General features: G+C 41.2%; 1 protein-coding gene across 4 annotated transcripts in view; it reads left to right on the forward strand.

Annotated features, from left to right (window-relative positions):
• The window catches only part of ARID5B (AT-rich interaction domain 5B), a 196,293-nt gene extending 183,346 nt beyond the window's left edge, over positions 1-12,947 (forward strand). For all 4 annotated transcript variants that reach the window (XM_001165696.7, XM_054659654.2, XM_063781829.1 and 1 more), the window contains 2 exons: positions 1,714-1,912; positions 6,882-12,947. In XM_001165696.7, the coding sequence (XP_001165696.3) occupies positions 1,714-1,912; positions 6,882-9,047 (2,365 nt within the window). In that variant the 3' untranslated portion in view covers positions 9,048-12,947. The remainder of the gene's footprint in view (positions 1-1,713; positions 1,913-6,881) is intronic.
• Positions 12,948-18,548: the final 5,601 nt, after the last annotated feature.

An 18,548-nucleotide genomic window follows, 5' to 3' on the forward strand; every position in this document is an offset into this window, starting at 1 on the left:
TTGGCAGCCATATATTATTTTAGTAAGTCTACATAGGGAGGGCAGTTTCCAGTTTTAGCAGCTGTAACATGTTTAAACTCAGTTTGTAATGGGATCTGAAGATAACTATTCCCCATGGGCTCTGTTGATCTTCATGGCTGGCCAACTGCCAGATGTAGGGCTCCAAAGTATTATTCACGCCTCCTTGCTCATACCTTGTCCAAGCATGCTCAGTAAATGAATTTTGTTTCTAATATGCTATAAATTGGGATCTGATTTTCCCATAGTTTTATTGGTATTTTATTAAAGAGCAAAATATTAGGATCACAAATGTCCCCACATCTGTACTGTCAAACCTGAACAATCGTGTATGGTTAAGCAGTTGAGATCCAAATAACATAGATAGAAACCAATTTTAGGATAGCAAACCAATATCCAGACCAAGGAAGTTTTTGCCTGGGAATCTTAGTTTAAAAATAATCAGGATCCCCAATATTTGAACAGACTTATGATGTTTATAAGCCAAGTACATTTTCTTCATTGAGTCAACTTGTCTTATTTAAAACAAATTATGTTTGCTGTATTAAAGTTCATATTTTTAAGGCTGAGTCTTATATTAATCCCACAGTGAGTCATTAATCATACCAAATGCATTATAAAAACTTTAATCACTGAAGTTGAAACTGAGATTGTAATGCAATCCATCCCTTTTAATTACATCAGCTATTTTTCCCTTTCAGATAAAGAGCTACGTTGCAAAGGGAAAACAGATTAAAACTAGAGCTGTTTGATGTTTCTCTTTTTAGAGCAATTTTATGCAGTTTGTTTAAAAAGTTATATAATTAAAATGCTTGAAATTTTCAGGCCTCTGGTTTTTGTGGCTTGCATAGTCTGTCTGCCTTCCTTCTCGCTGGGGCGGTCTTTTACTTAGCACACTAAAACAGAACTCCTAGTGGAGTCCCCTACCCCACTCAGAGCTGTGGGATAAGACTAAACTGTCTCTTGGCCACGCTGTGCTTGCCTCTCATTGACCTTTTTATCTTAGATGTTTCATCTCTATCTTGACATGAATGAAAATAAAATCTTTTCAGATGGGCAGCACTAGGTTCAGATCTCACCTCTAACAAATGGTATGACTCAGGCAAATTGTTTAACCTTTTTAGGCCTCAATTGCCTCATATGTTAAAAAAGAGAATAATAATAATACTCCATAGGGATATTGTGGAGTTTACATAAAATAATCTTTAAATGTACCTGGCACATGCTAGTACCTACTAGAATATAAGCTTCATGAGCTCAGAGGCTTTGAATGTTTGGTTCATGGCTGTGTCTCAGTGCCTAGAACACTGCCTATAGTATGTGCTCAATAAATAGTTGTTGATGGACTGGTAAAGCAGCTAGCAGTATTGTTGCAGTTTTGTTAGCACTTAGCCAGGTGCCATGGGGAGTGATGGTGATATTGTTAATGTTGGATGCTTCCATTGGTATCTTGGTCTATAGACCCACAAAACCAAAAAGAGGTCTTGCTGAGAAGTATTAAGTTACCAGGTACTGATTTTGACCAAGGAAGCAGAACACTAAAGTGTAGAGTAAGTTTATAGAAGTATAGCACTGTCACTGGAGATGAAGCCATTTAATAATTTGCTTATATCGAGAAAAGAAAGTAAACCCCCATAGCATTGATGCTACTGGAATTACTCAACTGACCGATCATCTCTTCTGTTAACCTTTTAGATTAATCCTACCATATGAAAGATTTATTAAAGGAGAAGAAGATAAGCCCCTGCCTCCAATCAAACCTCGGAAACAGGAGAACAGTTCACAGGAAAATGAGAATAAAACAAAAGTATCTGGAACCAAACGCATCAAACATGAAATACCTAAAAGCAAGAAAGAAAAAGAAAATGCCCCAAAGCCCCAGGATGCAGCAGAGGTGAGTTGCTTTGCTCCATAGAAATAACCTCTGGAAGACATGTGCTGCCTCGAGGTCCTTCTGGAGCCCTGAATCCACAGCTGTGTCCCTGCACAGTTGGATGGCTTGATGAAGAAACCAAGAAATCTAAGCTTCACAGTTCCCCACATAGTTCCCCAGTTCCTGAAAGCCTTTCAGCTTGCTCATGAGATGAAATCCAATGCCTAGTATTGAATGAGATAGCCCAGGAATAGAATCTAGAAAGATACAAACATCCTGTAGAAAACTGATAGCAAATGCTCAGGCTTCAAGAGAAAAGGGTCCAGAGCCACACTAACGTCAAAGAATTTTACTGTGAAAACATGGCTTCTTGGCCGCTCCACAGCCAGTCTATCTGAGGTGCTGGTGTGACTTTAAAACATATTTTGGGGCTGGACATGGTGGCTCACGCCTGTAATCCTAGCACTCTGGGAGGCCAAGGCAGGTGGATTGCTTGAGCCCAGGAATTCAAGAAGAGCGTGGGCAACATGGTGAAACCCAGTCTCTACAAACAAAGCTCACACCTGTAATCCCAGCACTTTGGGAGGCTGAGGTGGGCAGATCACAAGGTCAGGAGATGGAGACCATCCTGGCTAACACGGTGAAACCCCGTCTCTACTAAAAATACAAAAAATTAGCCAGGTGTGGTGGTGGGCGCCTGTAGTCCTGGCTACTCGGGAGGCTGAGGCAGGAGAATGGCATGAACCTGGGAGGCAGAGCTTGCAGTGAGCTGAGATTGCAACAGCCTGGGTGACAGAGCAAGACTCCATCTCAAAAAAAAAAAAAAAACAAATATTAGGCATGGTGGTGCCCCGCTGTGGTCCCAGCTACTCAAGAGGCTGAGGTGGGAGGATAACCAGAGCCCTGGGAGGTAAAGGCTGCAGTGAGCTGTGATTATACCACTGCACTCCTGCCTGGGTGACAGAGTGAAGCCGTGTCTCAAAAAAATGCTTTGGAGGTCCAGGAAAGAGGGACCTTGGAACTGTGGTGCTGTATCCTGCAAGACTCTCCTGAAAACTTTAGAGAAGTGTTTGTCTCCCATAATTGATTTCTGTGCAACAGCCATGGGTTGAGACCAATTTAGGAAAATCTTAAGTGCGGCTGGGCGCAGTGGCTCACGCCTGTAATCCCAGCATTTTGGGAGGCCGAGGCGGTGGATCACGAGGTCAGGAGATCGAGAGCATCCTGGCTAATACGGTAAAACCCCGTCTCTACTAAAAATACAAAAAATTAGCCAGGCGTGGTGGTGGGCACCTGTAGTCCCAGCTACTCGGGAGGCTGAGGCAGGAGAATGGCATGAACCCAGGAGGCGGAGCTTGCAGTGAGCCGAGATCAGGCCACTGCACTCCAGCCTGGGTGACAGAGAGAGACTCCATCTCAAAAAAAAAAAAAAAAAAAAAAAAAAGGAAAAAAGATCTTAAGTGCATATTATTTATAGGGGAATTTTGAAATGGTTCCTATGAAACCATTATTATTTTTCATATTAACAGGTAGTTTCTGCACTTTTTAAGCCCCCAACAGCCTTTTGGTAGAAGCCATTACCCCCAGCATGTAGCCAGTCATGTAGGCTGATCTGGGCTCCATTTCGACATGAATAATAAAAAACGCTGCTGCCCATTAAAAAAAAAAAAAACTGAGCAGCCACATTTGGAGACAGCATGTTCTAGGATTCAACCCCAGAGGGAATTCTGATGCTGATATTAAATACCCCCTAAAAAATCAGGTTTATAATGAACACATAAGAGGCTCCATAATTAAATTGCACATGTACAACATGGTTTAAATTGCACATGTACAACATGCACCAACCTCCCATCTAGACATCAACTTACCCAGCTGACTCTTACATAAGAAAATAGTATTGATACCAAGATTAGAAATTTGTGGGTTTTTTGTTTTTATTAAGTTTCATAATTATTTTAAGCTCTAGTAACTAACAAGGGGGAGGAGGAAGAAGATGATGCAGATTTTTTTTTTTTTTTTGAGACAGAGTCTCTCTCTGTCTCCCAGGCTAGAGTGCAGTGGTGCGATCTCGGTTCATTGCAACCTCCGCCTCCCAGGTTCAAGCAATTCTCCTGCCTCAGCCTCCCGAGTAGCTAGGACTACAGGCATGCGCCACCACACCCGGCTAATATTTTTGTATCTTTAGTAGAGACAGGGTTTCACCATGTTGGTCAGGCTGGTCTTGAACTCCTGACCTCAAATGATCCTCCTGCCTTGGCCTCCCGACGTGCTGGGATTACAGGTGTGAGCCACCGTCCCTGGCCAGATGATGCAGATTTCTCAACATCTGCAAGCTTGCAACATAAATGGCCAAAAGCAAGGAAATTCCAAGTGCATGCTTACATTCCATTTTTCCTTGATACTTTTGGCCTGGTGATTTATTATAGGGTTTCAGATGAGTGTGTTCTATTAGCTGCCATATGTACACAAAACACCAGGGGACAAACTGAGGATCAAGGGGACAGCTGACCGTTGAATATCTCCAATTTGGGGATTAAGTTTGAAATGGTTGGTTTGTGAATGGTAGGAGGAATCTTTAGCCTATGCACTGAGCCTGTCAGCTTGGGAGATGACCATGCCCAAGAGTGGAGCCTTACTCCCTGGAGTCCATAGAAACCCTGAAAGCTGTTAGGCTTTGTGTTTCCTGTAGGCTGCAGCTGTTCCCTTCAGGGAGCTGTAAGTGTCTCAGGTTTTGAAAGTTGTCATGATGAGGTTATCTAAACCTCATGGAATCTTCCACCCTCTCCAAGGTTGGCCTTATAATACGAATCACTTCTCACCTCCAACATAGAACCATGTTATTAGCCAGGTGTATTTTTTCTCATTAATTCTATTTGGGGTTTTTGGTTTGGATTTTATTGTTTTCATTGCTTTTAGTTTTTGGTGTTTTCAATATGAAGCGGTGAACTCAATGGAGATAGAAAGGGCGAGAAATTCCCTCTAGTTGAATCCACTGTATTCAAGTAATGGGATTGCAAGTTGCATGGTGGGAAGCTAACATTTAACATACTAAGCAGATCATAAAATGTCTTACTAGAAAAAAAGTCCTTTACTTTTTCCTGCCTAGCTTTCAAAGACTTCCTAAACCTGTTTTACAACCCGAAGCATGGGACTCCAATATAACTGCAGTTCTACATCATAGAAACTTCAATGAGACTGAGTATCCCTCATTGCCCTGCGTCAAACTATAGCCCCATAAGAAACTAACAATTAGATGCAATTTGCCTTTTTCCCTTGCCATACTCATTTGTCTTTATTTTTATGTCATGTATAAGCTCAAGAGACCAATGTGATGATTATTAATGTAGAAGAAGTAATGATATTTGTACTGGAAAAGGCAGCTACTAGTACAAAAAATAAAAGAAAAAGAAATAATGATGATAAGCAAAGTCTCTTAGGTATAACATGTCCCTAAAATTCAGGGTTTTTTTTTTTTTAAAGGGATTTAAGGAAAAATACCTGTGAAATAGGTGTGATTTCTTAAAACTTTTGTTCCCACGTATTCCTAAACCAGCATCCTCAATCTTACCCAAACATGCTAATTGGCAGACCCACCCTTCCTTCCTTCCTGCCTGCCTGCCTTTCTTCCTTTCTTCCCTCCCTCCTTCCTTCTTTTTCTTTTTTTTTTTTTTTTGAAAGTTACACTCTTGTTGCCCAAGCTGTAGTGCAATGGCATGATCTCGGCTCACCACATCCTCCACCTCTGGGGTTCAAGCGATTCTCCTGCCTCAGCCTCCTGAGTAGCTGGGATTACAGGCACCCACCACCACACCTGGCTAATTTTTGTTTTTTTACTAGAGATGAGGTTTTGCCATGTTGACCAGGCTGGTCTTGAACTCCTGACCTCAGGTGATCCGCCTGCCTCGGCCTCCCTAAGTGCTGAGATTACAGGCACATCTTTTCTTAACAGAGAAGAACAAAGTTCAAGGGATGAGATGGAAAAAGGAGGGGAAGAAGACCAGCTCCGTACAACTGTTGTGTGACTGCTCTGCTAAGACATGTCAGGGCAGAATGACAGCAGTTTTGAAAGGGCTTGTCAGTCAGCTGGGTCATAGATGGAAAGTTAAAATGACCTCCTAAGGTCAAAGTTTACATGGCTGCATAATGCAGTAAATGGGTCGAATTGGTACCCACAACTTCTGTCAGTAGGGTCACATAAGAAGTGTGTCTGTCTCATTGACTATAATTTATTTCATTGAACAGCAAAGCTATATTTGCGGTGGCACTGACTGTCTGAATTTTGACAACTTCATTTTGGGCTTTAATAGAAATGTAGTTTGCTGCAACCTAGAAGGACTTAGTCTCCTCTGTCCCTCCAGTAGACAGGCTGCCAAGAAATCTTCATACTTTGTCAATATTTTAGCATTATCTGCATGTCATCTGGCCCTGAGTAGAAATTATTAACACTTATGCATTGCTAATCTTCAGTGCATCATATTGAATACATTGGGAAGGGATTTGCCCTGTTAAAGAAAAGCAAGGAGTTGCAATAGGTTTGTTGTTTGTCGTTAACATGGGGTTGGTTGGATTTTTGAAAGAGAAATGCTTTAAAAAAATCTTTCTCAGGAGTATCATAAAACACAACATGTAATTTAAAACCCATTTGGATAATTGACTGATTTGACAAGAAGACAACCTTAGAATTAAACTATATATTAGAATCAAGGAGTGATATGATTGTATACCATCAGTACATAACACTTTGCTATTTTGATAGGTGTCTCATAAGGGACTCAAGCGAATATGCATATTTCCCCTAATGTTTCTGTAATTTAGATTTCTTTGTTTAGAGCCATGATTGGGGAGTAATAAAGCTTTACAGAAACTTCACGAGCTGATTGACAAGCCTGTTTTCAAGTAAAACTGCTGTGTGGAATATTTTATTTCATAGCAAAACGTGTCAGTGTATTTGGTTTTCTTCTGACTGTCTTTTGAAATATGTTACCAGGTTTCATCAGAGCAAGAAAAAGAACAAGAGACTTTAAGCCAGAAAAGCATCCCTGAGCCTCTCCCAGCAGCAGACATGAAGAAAAAAATAGAAGGGTATCAGGAATTTTCAGCGAAGCCCCTGGCGTCCAGAGTAGACCCAGAGAAGGACAACGAAACAGACCAAGGTTCCAACAGTGAGAAGGTGGCAGAGGAGGCGGGAGAGAAGGGGCCCACACCTCCACTCCCAAGTGCTCCTCTGGCCCCAGAAAAAGATTCAGCCTTGGTCCCTGGGGCCAGCAAACAGCCACTCACCTCTCCTAGTGCCCTGGTGGACTCAAAACAAGAATCCAAACTGTGCTGTTTTACAGAGAGCCCTGAAAGTGAACCCCAAGAAGCATCCTTCCCCAGCTTCCCCACCACACAGCCACCGCTGGCAAACCAGAATGAGACGGAGGATGACAAACTGCCCGCCATGGCAGATTACATCGCCAACTGCACCGTGAAGGTGGACCAGCTGGGCAGTGACGACATCCACAATGCGCTCAAGCAGACCCCAAAGGTCCTTGTGGTCCAGTCGTTTGACATGTTCAAAGACAAAGACCTGACTGGGCCCATGAACGAGAACCATGGACTTAATTACACGCCCCTGCTCTACTCTAGGGGCAACCCAGGCATCATGTCCCCACTGGCCAAGAAAAAGCTTTTGTCCCAAGTGAGTGGGGCCAGCCTCTCCAGCAGCTACCCTTATGGCTCCCCACCCCCTTTGATCAGCAAAAAGAAACTGATTGCTAGGGATGACTTGTGTTCCAGTTTGTCCCAGACCCACCATGGCCAAAGCACGGACCATATGGCGGTCAGCCGGCCATCAGTGATTCAGCACGTCCAGAGTTTCAGAAGCAAGCCCTCGGAAGAGAGAAAGACCATCAATGACATCTTTAAGCATGAGAAACTGAGTCGATCAGATCCCCACCGCTGCAGCTTCTCCAAGCATCACCTTAACCCCCTTGCTGACTCCTACGTCCTGAAGCAAGAAATTCAGGAGGGCAAGGATAAACTCTTAGAGAAAAGGGCCCTCCCCCATTCCCACATGCCTAGCTTCCTGGCTGACTTTTACTCGTCCCCTCATCTCCATAGCCTCTACAGACACACCGAGCACCATCTTCATAATGAACAGACATCCAAATACCCTTCCAGGGACATGTACAGGGAATCGGAAAACAGTTCTTTTCCTTCCCACAGACACCAAGAAAAGCTCCATGTAAATTATCTCACGTCCCTGCACCTGCAAGAGAAAAAGTCGGCGGCAGCAGAAGCCCCTACGGATGATCAGCCTACAGATCTGAGCCTTCCCAAGAACCCGCACAAACCTACCGGCAAGGTCCTGGGCCTGGCTCATTCCACCACAGGGCCCCAGGAGAGCAAAGGCATCTCCCAGTTCCAGGTCTTAGGCAGCCAGAGTCGAGACTGTCACCCCAAAGCCTGTCGGGTATCACCCATGACCATGTCAGGCCCTAAAAAATACCCGGAATCGCTTTCAAGATCAGGAAAACCTCACCATGTGAGACTGGAGAATTTCAGGAAGATGGAAGGCATGGTCCACCCAATCCTGCACCGGAAAATGAGCCCGCAGAACATTGGGGCGGCGCGGCCGATCAAGCGCAGCCTGGAGGATTTGGACCTTGTGATTGCAGGGAAAAAGGCCCGGGCAGTGTCTCCCTTAGACCCATCCAAGGAGGTCTCTGGGAAGGAGAAGGCCTCTGAGCAGGAGAGTGAAGGCAGCAAAGCAGCGCACGGTGGGCATTCCGGGGGCGGATCAGAAGGCCACAAGCTTCCCCTCTCCTCCCCTATCTTCCCAGGTCTGTATTCCGGGAGCCTGTGTAACTCGGGCCTCAACTCCAGGCTCCCGGCTGGGTATTCTCATTCTCTGCAGTACTTGAAAAACCAGACTGTGCTTTCTCCACTCATGCAGCCCCTGGCTTTCCACTCGCTTGTGATGCAAAGAGGAATTTTTACATCACCGACAAATTCTCAGCAGCTGTACAGACACTTGGCTGCGGCTACACCTGTAGGAAGTTCGTATGGGGACCTTTTGCATAACAGCATTTACCCTTTAGCTGCTATAAATCCTCAAGCTGCCTTTCCATCTTCCCAGCTGTCATCCGTGCACCCCAGTACAAAACTGTAGGCTCAGCTCTGCCCAGCAGTCTAAAGCGGCATGGCCAACAGAGCTTCACTCCTTACCCAGGAGTGCTGGCTTATAGAGTTAGAAGTCAGTATTTCTTCTAATCTGAGGCTACGATCAGTCCCAGCTGTAGGGGCCCAGAGGGGAGGTGAACATGCCTGATTTTTGTGGGACAACTCCAGCCCACAAACTGACTGGCTGGTCAGTCTTGACTCCCTTCCAACACAGATGCCCAGGCACCTCCAGATCATTCACTTCGCACGTGGGCCTTGTGAAGGGATTTGTGAATATCCAGGAAGAACTTAGAGGACCCCATCTGAGTTCGGATGGTCAGGAAACAATCTGGGCAAAAAAGAGGCAGGCATTTCAAAGGAAGGGGCAAGGAAGACTGGCAAACAGATGGCAAGGGATGCCCCTCTTTTTCATAAAACTCTCCAAGGTTCAATCAATGCAATGTATAGTGAAACTTCAATAGATCTTTCATTTTGACACTATTAAACAATCCAGAGAAGTAAACACTGTTAAATTGACTGTATATATTTGCTTCTTAAAACTACCTGTATCACTGTTTGCTCACCTAATTTATATACAGGTAGTTCCATTTTCTCCCAGTTCCTTCTCGTCTTTTTTTTTATTATTATTAAATGGTATTGCTTTTGTTTGCAGGTCTTTTTGTTTTTGTTTTGTTTTTGAGGCTGACTGACTGTCCTAGTTGTTGTGTGTTTGTAATTTTTCCACATCTTATTTTGAGCAGCTTTGGGTGGTAAAGTTATTGTTTACAAATTGAAGCAACTGATTCTAGTGGAACAAATGAAAAAGAAACAGTCAAGCACACAATAGTGCAAAGAACGTTCCTTTGTAGATCCGCAACTTAAGGATTTTGTTCCTCATAAATGGCATAGTTGAAAGAGCTTATACACTGCTTACCCAGCCAAATGCTTTGCTTTGAAGTATTGGGTTCTGTGAAAATATTGAGCATTGTACTTACCTTATCTAGGCTGTGAAACTGTCCTACATACCAGAGGAATCATAAAAACAAAAACCTCACTGGCAGCAAGCTGCCGAATAACAACAGAGTCTAGAGGACATATTTGTGGGCTGCACAGATATTTTAGGAATTTCAGAAATTAGAACAGGAGCCAAAATGATTTACATTGGCGTTGGCACTGATTCCTTTAAATGGTCTGGGAAAGGGGGTTGGGAAGAGGATGGAGCTCAACTGGCCAGAAGAGGAGCAGCTGCAGTCCTGATAGCTTCTCTAGCCTCGGTCTTTTGAGTGATAAGTAGTCACGTTGTTTTCATCCAGTTGGTTTCTTGTCATTCCCAAGAAGAATCTCCCAGGCCACATCTTTGGGGATAACTGACATACTGGATTAGCCTTTTCAAAAGAAAAGTCATCCTATTTGGTTTTATGGGGTGTGAGTTTTGTGTGTACACACACAGAAACATGTAAGGTGGTTTGGGTCATGTTTTTAACCACCTGGCAATACAGTCCACTTTCTGGTTTCTTTTATTGTGGGAAGTAAATGGTCAAGCTGCTCAGGCAGTGAAAAGAGGTGGAGAATGTCCGTTGTCATTCTTGCCACTGTATTCCATTTGCTACCGAGATGTAACATTAAGGTGGACACATTTTCTAACTGTATTAATTAAAAGTCAATGGATACAGAGAGTGGATTTTCTCCCCAAGTCCCATCCCTGCTGAAGACCGCTTGGATGAACTCCCCAACCCACTGTGCCCCTCCCGCAACACTACCAGTAGACTTTAGAACCATAGTTAACTAAGTCTTTTACCTCTGAGATACTTAATTCTGGGAAAATTGGTGACAATTTTCAACTTCTAAATAGGTAACTCGACTGCAAAATAATCAAAACAGATAACAATGAAACTGCGGCTCTTAAACAAAGCCATGCATGCCGTGCATTTGTATTGAAATGTCTCCATGATATGAAGCCAAATATTCAATGTAACATACTTAATATCCAAAGGTGGAAACAAAAGAATGTAGAGATCCAGTGTTAAGAGTTCCATTTGCTTCAATTAATTATTTACCTTCCTGTGGAATAATATATATATATATATTTAATAGAACCATAGATAGACTAGTAGAATTTAGATTATAAATGTGTGAGTGCAGATTATCCTGCTATTGCACAAGCTAGAGGGGGGAAAAATCTCAATTCCAGCTGGCAAGATGCTAGCCAGGACACATATAAGAAAGTTGCACTAGATTGAATGGTCACAGAATCGGAGGACATGGAAGAAAAAGGAAACTTCGGTGGTTCTGCAGCAGACATGGGCTAGATCATATGTGGTTTCTGTGAGTTCGCGTCTCAAAAAAAAAAGGAGGGGGGGCATCTGTCCCCGGTGGAGCTCACCTATTTGGAATATGGGGCATTTGTTTTTTCCACTGCAGTGATTTCAGTCTGGTTTCATCATGCTGGAATTCGATCACACCATTTTCAAACAATGTTAACATAGTCCAGCTTTTGTTTTTCTCATCTCTTCCGAGAGGAGACTCACTGTTTCTGTCTGAGGAAGCTCATACCCTCGGCAAAACATCAGGACAAATAAAGAGAAATGGGGGTATGCATTCCCAACAGAAGCAGTGTGTTATTTGTTTTAAAACTCTGAACAGAGATCTTGGAAATCTTTCAAAAAGACCATTGAATTCTTCATTGGCTGAGAACGACGTTTTAAAATGTCTTAAATAAGGCTTTGTTTGCATTGTTTGAGTTCAAGGGGCCTTATTATTGAATGGAATTGCACAAGCCTTTCTTTGTGCAATCAAACCATTGTTATTGGTAGTTCTGTAAAGGAAACTGTGGAATCGAATTGGCAGTGGAGTCATAAATCTATTTACTGAGTGTGGCTTCCAAGAAATGTTGCAATTCAAAATGCACTAAGTCTGTGATTTATCGGAGATTTGGAGATTCTAAATAATATTTTTTAAAAACTTCCATGCAACTTCTGGTTTAATGTTTGGCAACTCCACATGATAAAAAAATAAAAACAGCCCAACCGAGTTTCGGAATTAAGTATTCTTCTAGTAAGTGATTCAAACTTGTAATATTTGCCACAGGACTGACTTATTTATTTGCTAGCTAGAAGCTCTTAAGTTCACTTGTTTATCAGGGCATATACAGAAGGGTTTGTTAAAACTCGATGTTAACTTTACAACTTTCTGACCTGGTGCATGAATTCTCAAGTACTGTATTTCACTGTGTTGGTGTGTCTGATGGAAATTTCGAGGTGGTCCCACAAAAATATTTTATGTAGTGTGCCTTCAAAGAGAACCATTTATTTCTCTTCACTTATCGTCCCACAAAGTCACATTTGGTGGTGGTCAGCCAAGTCGCATCTGGTCTAGTTTTACTCTTGTCCCAATTTTAAAGAGAAATGGGAATGAGTTTGCCCTGGTGAGACCCACACCATTGCAATGATTATCTTGAGCACTTAAAGTCCAGTGTTGGCTGTTAGTGTATTTGATATTCTGCCTGTCTCCTCATGGTTGAAATATGTCTGAAGAATAGCAGCATAATCTCTTGGCTGTTTATACTTTTTTAAACTTTCCTGTGTTGTAAATATTGTATACTTTTGGTGATTCCAGCTATGTAACCTCTATGCTCTGTAAGGTGATTATTTGTATATAACAACATGGCCCAGTGATATTATATAGTTTCCCAATGGAGAGGTTATTGAGTAACCTTTGCATTAGTTTAAACACTACCAGAAGAATGCTGAGCCAACTATAAACACTCAATTTTGTATGTTTTCCAAATTGTACTTATTACTGCTTTTGATACCGTATTACGTGCCAATAGTTTCCCAATCACATAGCAGGCAAGAGATATTTTGTACTTTTTGATCCACTGTAATATTTAATAAAAAATGTTACTATCTGTTTCCTTTTGGGTGTGAGTAATCTGTCTGTCACTCTTCCTGAGGAGCCTGTGGCCTCCCCAGAAGACTTTCCACCCCATCTGTCCAAATTGAATGATAACAGTAATGATGGCAATGTCTGTAGTTCACTAAGGACCTAGTGGTGCCCATTTGGGAAATATCTCTTATCTTCACAACCTTATGTAAATATGGTTATACCTATTTTACTTATGAGAAAACTAAAGCTTAGAGAGGTAAATCAACTGGTCCAAGATCACCCAACAGATGGCAGAGTCAGGATTTGAAGCCAGGGCTCTCATCTATGTACTTCCTTTGCATACCATCCTCCTCCGCTGGTAGGATAATCAGAAAAGTTATTTATTTATTTATTTATTTATTTATTTTGAGACAGAGTCTCGCTCTGTCGCCCAGGCTGAGTGCAGTGGTGCGACCTCAACTCACTGCAACCTCTGCCTCCCAGGTTCAAGCGATTCTCCTGCCTCAGCCTCCTGAGTAGCTGGGATTACAGGTGCATGCCACCACGCCCAGCTAATTTTTTAATTTTTAGTAGAGACGGGGTTTCACCATGTTGGTCACGCTAGTCTCGAACTACTGACCTCAGGATCCACCCGCCTCAGCCTCCCAAAGTGCTGGGATTACAGGCATGAACCACTGTGCCAGGCCAAGTTATTGTTTTTTATTCAGTCAACAAAGATTTACTCATGCCCCAATTGCCAGGCATAGTATTAGGAGCTGGGAATACAATGGTAAATAAAATATAAAATATTGTCTCTGGGAGCTTATAAATCTTATGGGAAAGAGAGTTCATCAAATAGTCATTCCTATAAATTCAAAACTTCAGTGTGACTGAGTTCCAGGAGAGGAGTTTGAGGAGTAAAATGACACACAAAGAGAAGGTGGTGACTAAAGTGACTGGCTGAGTATGGGAGGGAAGGAATTGGGAGGAGGGTAGGTCAAGCACAGGGTACCACATGTGCAAAGGCCCTGAAGCAGGAACGAGTTTGGCTTATTAGAGGAATTGAGAAAAGCCTGTGGGGCTTGATTGCATTGTTGAAGGAGTGAGGTTAGAGAGCGTAGCAGGGGCCAGGCGGGTAGGTCCCAATAGACCAGATTGATTTGATCAATTTTCTCTTTATCCTAAGCAAGAAAGATTTGTCTTTTTCAATATCATCCTCTGGCTGTTGTGTGAGGGGAACTTAAGAGCAATCTAACATGAGTGAGGTGGTGGTCATTTTGATGGGGTGATGGAAGGTGAGCGTGGACACTTTTCAGAGGTACTTAGAAGAAGGAATGAGCAAACATGGTGATTAATTAAATAGGGCAATTGATGGAAAGATAGGAAGGGTTGAAAATCTGGGAAAACACTGCGTATTCTGAGGTCTGCATCTTTTAATCGTAGACCTGGTGGTGATGGACAAAGATTTCTGATCTTCTGTTCCCTTGACCTCTGCCCCTGGCTTCCCTTGGCTTTGCTCAGCTTATCGTGAGTTGAAATGAGGCATTTACAAAGCAACACCCTATTTGTTCCCTTCTTATGAGTCCTAGAGAGGGAGGAGAGGTGTGGGGAACAGGACTTATGGTCAGGATGGCTTTGATAGACAGGAAAGAGTAAGCTGCTAGCAAGCATGTCACCACAACTCAGAGGAGAAAAGAAACATATTTTGGTAAAAGCCACGGGATCCTTTTCCTCATCGTTATTGACTCTCCAAAGGACCCTGCCCATTCACATCGGGGTCAGCAGGAGTTGCAGCAACATGTTAGGAGCCTCACCCTCTTCTTGCTGGCTGTCATTCTTTAGCTAATCCCGCACCCGACAAACACAGGAGGAACCCCCAGCCCCATGGTCTCCTGGCCCTCATTCTGAGTCATGTGTATTTCACCATATCATGTGACTTGCTGTGAGTACATCAGAAGAACATTCTTCCACCTGTGACACATTCAGCATTTGTAGATCTGATACTTGATTCCTACGTGATAGGAAACATTGTAAGTTATCCATTCTTGCCAGGTGCTGGCTGGCGGATACTGTTGGAGAAGAGGTGCTTTTGCTAAAGATGTCACTCATAGGGCAAAAGCAATGACAAGCCCAATGTCTATTCTAGGAAAGTGGCCAAAGTTGACAAATGTTTTAGGGCTGCTAGTGACCAGGAAATAGGTGATATTTATATCAACAAGTATGTAAGTGGCAGAAGGTGGGAATGGGGTCAGAAGTGACCTCTGGCCAGGAACGATGTAATCCCAGCTACTCGGGAGGCTGAGGCAGGAGAATCGCTTGAATCGGGGAGGCGGAGGTTGCAGTGAGCCGAGATTGCACCATTGCACTCCAGCCTGGGCTACCAGCGAAACTTCATCTCAAAAAAAAAAAAAAAAAAAAAAAAAAAAAAAAAAAAAAAAAAAAAAGGAAGTGCAGCCTTCAAGATTGACCTAGGGAATATAATAAATCACATTAATTTGGGCTTCACTAATTCAGAATTCCTGAATTTTGGACTCTCCATGGTAATTCTCAGGGTAAATAACATTCCAAAGCACTTGTTTAACCTGCTCAGAAAAACATATTATTTTTATTCATGCTAGCCATAGCCACAGGCATTCAGCCTACTTTAGTAAGAACTAGGTGTTCTGTTCCCTGAGGCACCTGTACAAGAACTACTAGTACTTTTGTGGTGGAACTACTAATACTTTAATTATCGGTGAAACTCCCTCTAGAACAAAGGTGTTCATTAGAATTTCCTGGGATGGTGGAACTGCTATAATTTAGAGTTGTCCAATATTGTAGCTAATAGCCAATGTGGCGACTGAACCCTTGCAATGTGCCCAGTGTGATGAAAACACTGACTCTATAATTCTACTTAATTTTTATTCATTTAAATTTCAATAGCCACATGTGGCTAGTTGTTACTCTATTGGACAGCACAGCTCTAGAAAGGCCAATTGGTCAATATGCGTATATGGATAGACCCAATGACAGATAAGCCAATATCTGCACATAAACTTTAACCTAAACACTAAAGCAAACGACATTGTTCCTCTTTTTAGCAAAACTTTATCTATTGGAGTGACAATGGCTTTAATATTTTTCATTCAAAATTTATACATCATATAAATTTATACATCTTATGAAAATATTTAGCCAGTTAAATGCTCAATAAACTAATCATTTAGAAAGCACTAAGATAAGTATACATTTATGGTATCTTTTAACCCAGCCCTGCCGTTTATGTTAAATCTGATTGTGTGAGGCTTGAATGCAACTTCCAGAAAGTCTGTGAAATATTCGATGTGGTCATGTTCACGCCCTCCTTCTTCACTCCATGGTAATTCAACATTTATCCATGGAGACTCGGAGGGCATTCAGTGTGAGGAACATGATGGCCAGGTAGGTAGAGGGGGACCTAGGGACCAAGTGTGGAAGAACACTTAACCAACATATTTTTAGTGTCTTGGTCCTAGTTCTTCAAACCTGGGTTTGTTCATTTATTTCTCCTTTACACATAATAACAACAACTAATGATATCAATGACAGCTCTATATGTGACAAACAATATTTTAAATGTTTGTTTGGTATTAATTTATTTGATCCTCATAACATTCCACCATGCAGATACTATAATATATTCCCACCTTACAGTTGAGGAAGATAAGGAATAACTGAGCTTTTGCTGACCAATCAAAATAGGCAGTACCTGCCCATGGCATTAGAAGACTCTTTCCTGAAGTTTGTTCTTACTGTGCAATTTCTCTCTTTCTTTATACCGCACTCCAACCCTGAAATTCAAGAAATCAGCACAACCACTGAGTCAGAGCACCCTAAGGTTTTTAAATAAATTAATGAGGATAAAAAAAGAGAAGACATCAATAAACAGTACTAGGAAAGTAAAACGAATGCAATAGAGACTTTTAAAATTATTAGAGGATGGTGTTAAGTTTAAAAACTGGAAAAGCTAGATGAAAAACTGTTTCATAGCAAAATAGAAATTAACAAAATTTTCTCAAGGAGGAACATAAAAGTCATAACTAAGAGCTTGTTCAGTAGCCAAATATTTCCCCACAAAAAACACCAGGTCCAGATGGCTTTAAGAACTCTTTCAGAGAATTGAAAAAGAGGAAAATCTACACAATTCTTTTTATGAGTTTATTTTGACCTTATTATCAAAATTCAAAAAGGATAGTGAAAGAAAGAGAAAATACAGACCCACTGCACTTATAAACCAGACGCAGAAATCCTAAGAAAAATTTCAGCAAATTATAAAAGTTTATGCTTATACCTATTTACATCTATTTGCACACATACAGTGTGTGTGTATATGTGTGTGTGCACATACAAATACAAAAATATAAAAATAAAATTTGAAAGTTATTGAAATATTACATTATAACAAAGAAATTTATTCTGAAAAGATAAAGATGGTGAAATATTAGAAATTTCATTCGTGAAATAATATATGAAGTCATGTAGGAAGAAAAGTTGGATCCAAACCTCAAACAATACACAGATGAATTACAAATGAATTAAAGATTTAAATGTACAAAATAAAATTATAATGAAAGACTTGAAGAGAACACGGAATAATTGTTTTATAAACTTGGCATAGGAAAAGCCATCCTATAATTCAAAATTCAGAAACTATAAAACTATAAAAGATTGATCTATAACTATAAAAGATTGAAAATTTATCTGCATAAACATAAAATTTCTATATGCAAAAGATAAGCAAATTTAAAATACAAATTTTACTTTGGGAATAAACTTCTGCAACTTATATCCCAAAAGGCTCATATCTCTAACATATAAATAGCCCTTAGAAATCAAGAAGAAAATGGGCAGTAAAATGTACAGCTCTTAAGTGTACAGTTCCGTGAATTTTGACAAATGTAACCATGACCAAGAAGAAACTATCGTACAATTCCATTTTGGCAGAACATTTTCTCATGACACTTTCTGGTCAGTTGGCCCACTCTGACCTAGAAGGCAATCACTATTCTGATTTCTATCAGCAAAGATTTGTTTGGCTTTTTTTTTTTTAGCATGCTTTTAAAACATTCAAAGCATTTAAAAGCATTTAGCGTGCTTTTAAAACACAAAGGTATTTACTATCACAGTTTTGCTTTTATTTAACATAGTGCGGTAGATTTTTTGCTGTATTATATGACCATAATAGGAAATGAAATGCATAAGGTTTGGAGTGGAAGAAAATCAGTTGATATTTTTCATAAACAGTAAGACTGTTCATCTGGAAAATCTCAGAATTTGCAGGTAAATTATTACAGTGAGTGAGAGAGCTCAGCAAACTTGTTATATATAAGAGTTCTAAAAAATCAAAGTCCATAACATTTTTATCTACCAGTGACAATTGAAATGACAATTTTTGAAATGTCCATACCAATGAAAAGAAAAGGTACCTAGGAAGAAATCTAGCAAAACATTTGGAAAGCAACTTGGCAAAATCCAGTGTAGTGGCAAATGCACTTACTGTGTACTATAAACTTAGCAAGAACACTTTTAGATATTTCCTGAGAACCCTCACACTTGTGTTAGAAGGCCAAAGTATGGGGATGTTCATTGCAGCGTTGATTCTCATCACACCCAGGGAAATACACAGACA

This window comes from Pan troglodytes, chromosome 8 (genome assembly GCF_028858775.2).
Source record: "Pan troglodytes isolate AG18354 chromosome 8, NHGRI_mPanTro3-v2.0_pri, whole genome shotgun sequence".
Taxonomy (NCBI): Eukaryota; Metazoa; Chordata; class Mammalia; order Primates; family Hominidae; genus Pan; species Pan troglodytes.